At 57.2% G+C, this 8,219-nt stretch overlaps 1 protein-coding gene across 2 annotated transcripts in view; it reads right to left on the bottom strand.

Annotated features, from left to right (window-relative positions):
- Positions 1–1,429: 1,429 nt before the first annotated feature.
- The window catches only part of LRP1 (LDL receptor related protein 1), an 84,607-nt gene continuing 77,817 nt past the window's right edge, over positions 1,430–8,219 (bottom strand). For both annotated transcript variants that reach the window (XM_074325544.2, XM_088800144.1), the window contains 15 exons: positions 8,026–8,145; positions 6,675–6,943; positions 5,939–6,117; positions 5,370–5,476; positions 5,052–5,168; positions 4,396–4,572; positions 4,111–4,251; positions 3,825–3,998; positions 3,400–3,561; positions 2,817–2,991; positions 2,565–2,666; positions 2,352–2,416; positions 2,154–2,244; positions 1,912–2,056; positions 1,430–1,746 (listed from right to left, as the gene is read on the bottom strand). In XM_074325544.2, the coding sequence (XP_074181645.2) occupies positions 1,606–1,746; positions 1,912–2,056; positions 2,154–2,244; positions 2,352–2,416; positions 2,565–2,666; positions 2,817–2,991; positions 3,400–3,561; positions 3,825–3,998; positions 4,111–4,251; positions 4,396–4,572; positions 5,052–5,168; positions 5,370–5,476; positions 5,939–6,117; positions 6,675–6,943; positions 8,026–8,145 (2,165 nt within the window). In that variant the 3' untranslated portion in view covers positions 1,430–1,605. The remainder of the gene's footprint in view (positions 1,747–1,911; positions 2,057–2,153; positions 2,245–2,351; positions 2,417–2,564; positions 2,667–2,816; positions 2,992–3,399; positions 3,562–3,824; positions 3,999–4,110; positions 4,252–4,395; positions 4,573–5,051; positions 5,169–5,369; positions 5,477–5,938; positions 6,118–6,674; positions 6,944–8,025; positions 8,146–8,219) is intronic.

The following is an 8,219-nucleotide window of genomic DNA, read 5'->3' as shown; positions in this document are numbered from 1 at the left end:
GGGAGAGTAGGGCTATAACCCTGTCTGTATTGGACAGTGTAAAGCTGTGTGATCTTCTGTAAGAGGTTCCGCTCTCTTGGCAGGGGTTGAAGTAGACCTGGGACCCCTTTGATTGTAGCTGTCCTTTCCTGTCCACCCCTGGGATGTTTAAAATGATTGGTGAGCTGGGTCTGTTGGTGGCCCATGGGACCTGGCAGACTGGTTTTCCCAGTTCTCCTTCACTCCAGGGACCCCCCTTCTCCTGAATCCAGGATTCTACTCTTGGCATCTGGTTAGTTAGTTTCCATGAAGTGTGAGATGTTAGTGCTTCAAGAGCAACCTCAGGCAGAGAGCTGTACAGGACCACCCTGAAGGATTATAAAGCCCTTCACAGCCCCAGGATGTCCATTTCTCATGTTGGGATTTCTCACTGTGGGAGTTCATTTTGGATAGGGTTGGTGGTGTCCCCTAAAAGTGACAATGCACAGAAACAGATCTTGGAGTTAGTATCCTAGAGCCAGAGGGAAACAAGATCCAGATAGGTGAAGTCACTGGCTCAAGGTCACACACCCAGGAGAAGCAAGTCTTTCTTGTCAAGTCCAGTGCCACCCCCTTCTTCTGCCACAGAGAGATGCAGAGGGAGGGAGCTCAGAGAAGGGTACTGAAGACCAGACTCAAGCCTGCCTCCAGCACAGACTAGGGCTACCTCTGGTGGCTGCAGCAGGCAAGCACAGCCCAGCTCACAGAGTATCGCACTCATAGGTAGACACAAGTGGCATTTTTCTTTCTCTTTCTTTTCTTTTTCTTTTTTTTTTTTTTTAACAATTTTATTTATAACAATATCTGTGTTATTTAGTTGTAAAGGAATTCAGCAAAAATTATTAAAACGTTCATGTCCCCAAAACGGGGCGACCCACTTACCCTTCCTTGGTGTGCCCCACCTCCTCCTTCTCCCCAGGGGAAGAGAGGCTGGGGGACTGTTTACCAAAGTCTCCAGCCCAGGGAGCCACCGTGGGGACTCTGGAGAAGGGGGAGCTGTCTGGGAGGGGTATTGAGTATGGCCATCTCAAAAGTGCCTCTATAATGGGGATTGGGGCATGGGATGGCCTCCTCCAAAACTAAAAAACTCCATCCTTTCCTTCCTACCTCAGCCAGAGCCAAATCTTCCAGACAGAGGCAGTGAAGGACTCTCCCTCCCCAGAACTAGCCCTCAAGGAGTTGGGAGGGGTGAGGGGGAGGGTGACAGGGGAGAGCCCTGACAAAGTGTCTTGTACAAGGAGGGGAAGGCAGCACCACCAGCTCTCCCAGTGGGGGTGCATTTTGGTGGGCAGGGCCCCCTTATACCTGTAAGCCAAAGGAACCCCCAGAGCCCTGCTGTCCCAGCTCCCTGAAGGCAACATGGGGGGTGGGGGTGCTGAGGAGCAGGCAGAAGGAAAACGGAAAGAGATAATACTGTGCTCGCTTGCTCGCTTGTTCACTCACATATAAAAAGTAATTCCTTCATTTTTACATTTATACATCCCAGCAGGGCTGGGGAGGGCTTGTTGGGCAGGAGTGGGGCTCATTGAAGTACTTCTCTGGCAGGGGGCAGGAGGCTCTCTGGGGGAAGTCCGATGGGGCAGGGCCCTATGCCAAAGGGTCTCCTATCTCGTCCTCAGGGCCCCGGCCCAGGAGTTCTCGTTTCTCATCCGTGCTGGCCAGGGAGTGGCGGCTGCCGTGACCACCCATGTAGAGTGTGGCGTACACAGGGTTGGTGAAGTTGGTGGGCTGCAAGGTGACAGAGGGTTCAGGTATGGCTCAGGGTCTGGGCTCTATGGCCCAGGTACCCTACCCACACCTCCACTCTATCATCCAACCCAACACCCTTAGTCATCCCATCCATAACCTCTTGCCCCTGCCCTGGAAGTTACCCCCTCTTTCCTCCCAGCCCACCTTGTCAGGGTCCAGGGCAAAGTCAGCATCCAGTAGGCCCCCTACATCATCAGGCTCCCCGCCTTCATACATCTTATAGGTGGGGTTCCCAATCTCCACGTTCATGGCCCCGTTGGTCATCCGTTGGTGCTGGAAGCCCTTAGCCCTGGGGAGAGGCAGGAGTATAGGAGTAGAGATTCTAGGGGGGTAAGGCTAGGGTGGTAAGGTAATGACCAGAATTTTTCAGACTCCTTGTAACTCACCCCCGGACTCGCCGCTTGTACCAGAATACTGCTCCGGCTACCAGAAGCATCAGCAGCAGCAACAGCAGAGGGATAAGGATGGAGGCCATATCTAGAGGGGAGGAGGTGGGGGACTCAGTCCAAAAGGCCTAGGAGGCACAAGCACCCCACCCCATTCCAGGTCCCAGCAGCCCTGCCTTCCCACCCCCTGCCACCTACGTCCTGGCTGCTGTTGGCTGACCACCTGCTCCTCACACTGGGGTCCTGCCATATGGGGTGGGCACCTGCAGACAGGAGAGCAGAGCTGAGCAGACATGACTTCCACAGCCATGGCTGCCAGGGAAATGGGGAGGGGCCCCAGGATCCTGATGCGAGCCCAGATTTGGGGAAGGGGGATGATCTAGGCCTCGATGAGGCTGAGGCCCAACTCACTGGCACTCAGGCATCATTTTGCTGTTCATGGTGCAGGAACCGCCATTGCTACAGTGGCCGTCGCAGGTTAGACAGCTGGGGGCCACCCGGCCATCAGAGCAGCTGTAGGAGGGAGTGAAAGGCTGGTGTGAGGCTGGTGAGGGGTGCCTGAGACTCTGAGGAAGAGGCAGGGCAGGGCTGGGAGGGGCAGATGGAGGGCGTAGAGCTGTGACAGGGCAGTCTAGCCAGGCACAACTGTGGGGCCCCACTCACTTGCAGGTCACATCCCCAGTCTGCTTGTTGACCACACAGGCCCCATTGAGACAGCGGCTGCACTTGTTCACTTGGCACCTCGGCCCCTCGAAGTAGGCGGTACAGCGGCACTGGCGGGAGCCATTAGCAGCCATCTGGCACGTGCCAAAGTTCTCACAGTAGCCAGAGCACTGTCCTGTGGTTTGGGGTGGGGGGAGAGGAGGTACTTCAAGTTCCATTCTCATGAACGTCCTTCATCGGTTGTGGGGTGAGCTAGACACTTGAGGGGGCCCCCAGGTCTTTTGGATGATCGCTACCTTCTCCTGAGTCCCTGGCAGCCCTCACATCACAGACTGCAGGGTACAAGGACATCCCCGAGCATCCTGACAGGGCACCACTTTTGCTTGAATAATCCTGGTGCCAGAGGGCTCACTACCTCGGGGGAAGTGCCGACACCTCCACAGGGGAGTGCCAGCAACTTGGGCCTGGCTGAGCTGAGAATGGCCTCCCTCCCTAGAACTCACTCCTGTGGCTACCACCCTAGGCTCTCAGGTCCCCCAGCTACCCTCATTCCTTCCCTGGGTCCCAGGGACAGCTGACTCACGGTACTGGCAGCGGTCACCCAGGAATCCAGGTAGGCATCGGCACTGGGGCTGGTTGCCCTGGTTGACAGTGCAGGTGCTGTTGTTGGCACAGTAGCCCGCACACACCTGCTGGGTGCATTTTGGGCCTGTGAAGCCTGTGGGGCAGCGGCACGTGGGCATGCCTGGTGGGAGAGGATGTGTGAGTGGGCCTGTGGCCCACTGAACCACCTGGCCCTCCTGCAGAGGAACAGGGCTGGAAGGCCCCAGGTGGGAGGCAGGTAGCAGAGGGATGGGACACAGGGGTGTGGACAGGAGGCATGAGGGGACGCAGAAGTGACGCAAGGTGGGGCAGGGGCTGAGGATTTGCCTGAGGTGGGGCCAGTGGGTTGGGGGGCTGGGGTCAAGGGGCCAGGAGCAGTCCTGGAGGGAGAACTGAAGGCCATACCAGAGGGGGAGGCAGCGCAGGTGCCCCCATTGCGACAGTGCTCCCAGCACTGATCTAGCTCACACTTGTCGCCTGTGTAGCGGGGCTGGCAGCGGCACTTGGGCTGCCTCCGTGCATTGAGGAAGCAGCTGCCACCGTTGAAGCACTGTAGGTTACAAGTTCCCGGCCGAGGAGCTGCAGGAAGGACCATGGGGGCAGAGCCAGGGAGAGAGGAATTCAGGGGCTGCAAGGAGGAGGGTTCTGGGGCACAGGGGGAGGGGCAGGGGAGGGGTGGGTGTGAGCATACCATCTGGTGGGGGTGTTGGTGAGGGCACAGCCACACAGGTGCCATTGTCCAGGCGCTTCCCGTTGGGACAGGTACAGACAGGCCCACTGGGGCTCAGCAGGCAGAGCCACTCACACTTCTTGCGGTCACAGGGGTTGGTCACTGTAGGTGTGGGCCAGCGGGAGAGGATGCTGAGCCCTGTGGACCCAAGACCCTCCCCTGCCCTCCAGGAACCGAGGCCACAGCTTGGAGACCTAGTGCCCCCAGGCCTCCCTGCCCCAGCCTGGGCTCTCCCTCCTTGCCCACCTTCAGGCTGCTTGTGCTGGTGGTACAGGACCACGTCAGAGGCGTGGTTCAGGCCTCCTGTCAGGTTGATCAAGGGGCTGTGTCCAAACTTATGGATCTTGAAGACACGATTATTGATGTAAGTGACACCATAGATGTAATCCTCAAAGACATCGATGCTGAAGGGGTGACTTAGGCCTGGGGGAGGAGGACATGGACTCAGAGGGGACTCAGGCCCTGGTAGTGTCCTTCAGGACACTGGCTCTCAGGCACCTCAAACCTAACATGTCCAAAACCAAATTCTTCCCAGCCTGTTCCTCCTTCTGTGGCCACTACTGGCAAAATGTCCCATTACCCCTAGACTTCTGGGAAGAGGACTGACTTCTGTTGCCTCTCCCCACATTTGCTAAGTTCCTACTGCCACCTATGTTTCCTCCGCGCAGTTTAATACTCATTGGTACAACAAATGAATGGACAGGTAGGCCAGAGGGTCAGGGTGGGTGTCAGGCCTGCAGGGCTGGTGCAAGGGGAATCCCATTAGGAGAGGCCTGGAAGACACTGCAGGACTGTGGGGGGCCAGGCTGGGGAGGATGGCAGGCGCTGGGGGAGGGCTTGGGCTCAGTGGGGAGGACAGGAGTCCCCAGGTCCAGGCTGGCTGAGGCTGCTGTCATGCTGACCTCGTTTGCTGTCAGCTGCCACGATGGGGTCTGTGCCATTGAGCCGGATACTGCCGATGACTGAGAGTTTGGCATCTGCCCAGTATAGACGTTCATTGTGATAATCCACGGCCAGGCCTGGGGGAGGCAGAGAGCATGATGAAGCCCAGCCCCTCCCGCCTCAGGTTGGGGGAGAAAGAATTGTGTCTGTGTTGGGGTGGATCCACCCTGTTCCCATGACCACTCCCAATCACGTCTTCTGGAAAAGCCTCCACAATCCACCTGCCCCATTCCAGTCCAAGCCCCTCCCCTCCTACACCGTCCCCTGCTGCCTCGGACCTGTGGGCCACTGGATGTTGTCCTGCACCAGGGTCTCCCGCAGTGTCCCATCCATCGCTGCTGTTTCAATCTTGGGGTGGTTCCCCCAGTCTGACCAGTACATGGTGCTGGGGAAGGAGAAGGGGTGAGTGTGGGTAGGACCTGGGGCTGCCAGAAGAGGCCAGTCAAGGTGGGCCACCAGGTTCCTGGCCTGGGCACAGAGACTTCTGGGTCTTGTGAGGAGGGCATTCTGTCTGCCTCCTTCAGAGAAAACCAGGGGGAGTCAGCTTCCTGACCAGGTTAAGAATCTTTTGTTGTAAAGCCACAGTGTGCTGCAAAGTGGGCAGAGCTGCCCCCTAGAACAAAGCAGCAGCCAAGTCTTGGCTGTCCAGGACAGCCAGCCAAGTAGAAGTCAGGTCCCTGTCTGAGCCCTGGGCAAAGGCAGGCTGGGGTTGGCCAGACTGGGGCAGCCTGGAAGACCCTAGGCCAAGGGAGACTCAAGCTCAGGGAAGGGCACGCCTGGGATTCTGGGCCCCTGCCCCTGTCCCGGCCCTCCCCACAGGATGCACTCTCCCAGGACCCTGGCCTACCCCCTCAGCGGGTCCACCACAATGGCGTGGGGCTCATCAATCATGCCGGAGATGAGCGTCTTGCGGTTCTCGCCCTTCATTTGTGCCACTTCAATCACGTCTCGGCCTGAGTCAGTCCAGTACACGTTCCCGGCCACCCAGTCGATGGCAATGCCCCTTGGCATCTTGAGCCCTGAAATCTGAATGGCGGGGGTCACAGGGTCAGGGGCCACCACCTTTTGTCTTCTTGCCCATGATCTACCCCCGACTCTGCCAGCCTGTCCCTCCTAAAAAGTCATGCCAGACTGAGCCAGTTGCCTGGCTTTGAAGAGATTCAGTGACACTTATCTTATGGGCCACACTTAGCACTTTCACGTGTTTTGCTGGGTTAGATATTACTACCCTGCTTTATTGAAGAACAAAGTGAGGCCCAAAGAGGCCAAAGAGGTGTTGGCCAAGACTGACACAGTAGGCGGCAGTGACAATCAGGAATTGAACATGGCTCTTGTGCTGAAGGCCTGTGTGCCCAGGGTGCTCTGCTGCCTTGGGCTGCAGTGTGGCAGAGCCAATGACGGGTTCTCACTGCTCTGTCCATCTGTGGCCCGTGCCTCCCGACATAATCCTGACTGCCCTCGGCCTCCAGTCTCAGCCTCTGCCCACCCACTGTCTTTTTCAAACTCTGCTCGAAACCAGCTGCTCTTTGGAGTCTCTCCACCCAGTCAATCCTTGTAGACTCCACCCCAGGCTGGGTGCTCACATTGAGGTGGGTGACACCTCGGTCAATCTGTCGCCGGTGGCGATTGGAAGTAGTGGGAGGCGCGGCAGGGGGCAGGCTGCGGTAGGAGATGGTGCCCGTGTGCCAGTTGGTCCAATAGACACGGCCAGCCTTGACGTGGACGTCCATCGCATCGATGCGCACAGTCTCGTCACCCTGGAAGGCCTGCTCGTAAGCCGAGTGAGGGTGACTGGGGAACAGGCTGCGGATCTCATTGTCATCAGCAATGTACAGGACCTGATATTCAGAGCCTGGAGGGGTGAGAGGTCAGATGTCAGGTGTGGGGAAAGACAGGGGCAGGAGGCCAGGCCTGGGCGCCAAGGCTGGGGGCTGTCGGGCCCGGTTTTGGGAGGAATGTGCCTGAGACATGCTCCTACACCCAGCCCAGCCCCTTTCACATGAACAATGTCTTCTCTCCTAATCAAACCATCTGCACCATCAGAAACCTCTGCTCAACCCACCCCAGTGCCAGGCCCTAGTGCCAGCCTCAGCCCTTGAAGGTGTTTCCTCCCTTCCTCCCCTCAGCTGATCTAATGGGACCTGCTACTCTGGAAAGCTGTCCCTGCTCCTCTAGTCCCAGCGACTTCTGACTCATGGCCTCTGGCTGGCATCACCATGCTCCCTGCTCCACACTGTCTGATGTGTGCCTGTGAGTGCATGTGGATTTAAATGCACAGGCGTGAGGGGTGCAGGCACCCATGGCACGGGAGTGCGCTTGGGCATGTGGGGTGGGGTTGTATGTATATGCATGCCTTTGAGTGTGCACGGGGGTTATGTGCACGGGTGTGTGGATGTATTTGTGTACAGGCATGAGGAAGGTGCAGGTGCTTAGGCATATGGGGGAGAGCTTGCATGTTCTCGCCAAAAAAAAAACCAAAAACAGGTAAATACGTGAGGTGATGGATGTGTTAATTAACTTCATGGGGGAATCCTTTCACAAGGTGTACATATATCAAATCATCACATTGTACACATTAAATATCAGACAGTTTTGTCAATTACATTTCAATAAAGCTGAAATAAGAAAAGCATAATGGGAATATGCAGGTGGGGTACACGTGAGTGTGGCAATGTGTGTCTGTGTGCACTCCTCCTAGGAGTGGTGGGTGAGGAGGCATGTGTGGAAGGAAGGGGGCTGCCCCCACCCCAGACTTCCTCAGATGAGCCAGTCCAGGACCTGTGCCCAGAAGGCTGCACCTGTGGGTCTGGGGTTCCACACTTACGCAAGGGTGTATGGAGGAAAACATCCCACTCTGGGTCCACCCATTTTATATCCTGGTGCTGCAAAGCCCTGCCCACTCTTCCCGTCCTCTCCCGGCTCAGGATTCAGTACCTTCGGCCTTGCAAGTGTTGTGCGTCTTCATGAAGTTGCGAGCACAGCTGCAGAGGTGGCCGCCCTTGGTGTTGTTGCACAACTGTGAGCAGGTGCCGAAGCGTAGGCACTCGTTGATGTCTGGGGATTACACGGGAGGGTCATGGAGAAACGCCATGTGGCTGGGGTTTCTGCCCCAGGCCCCCTGGGTCCTG

The sequence above is a fragment of the Rhinolophus sinicus genome, chromosome 1 (genome assembly GCF_057876585.1).
Source record: "Rhinolophus sinicus isolate RSI-liver-muscle chromosome 1, RSI-T2T, whole genome shotgun sequence".
Classification (NCBI taxonomy): domain Eukaryota; kingdom Metazoa; phylum Chordata; class Mammalia; order Chiroptera; family Rhinolophidae; genus Rhinolophus; species Rhinolophus sinicus.
Note: the sequence above shows the minus strand (reverse complement) of the source record. Positions and strands in the feature narration are given on the sequence as shown.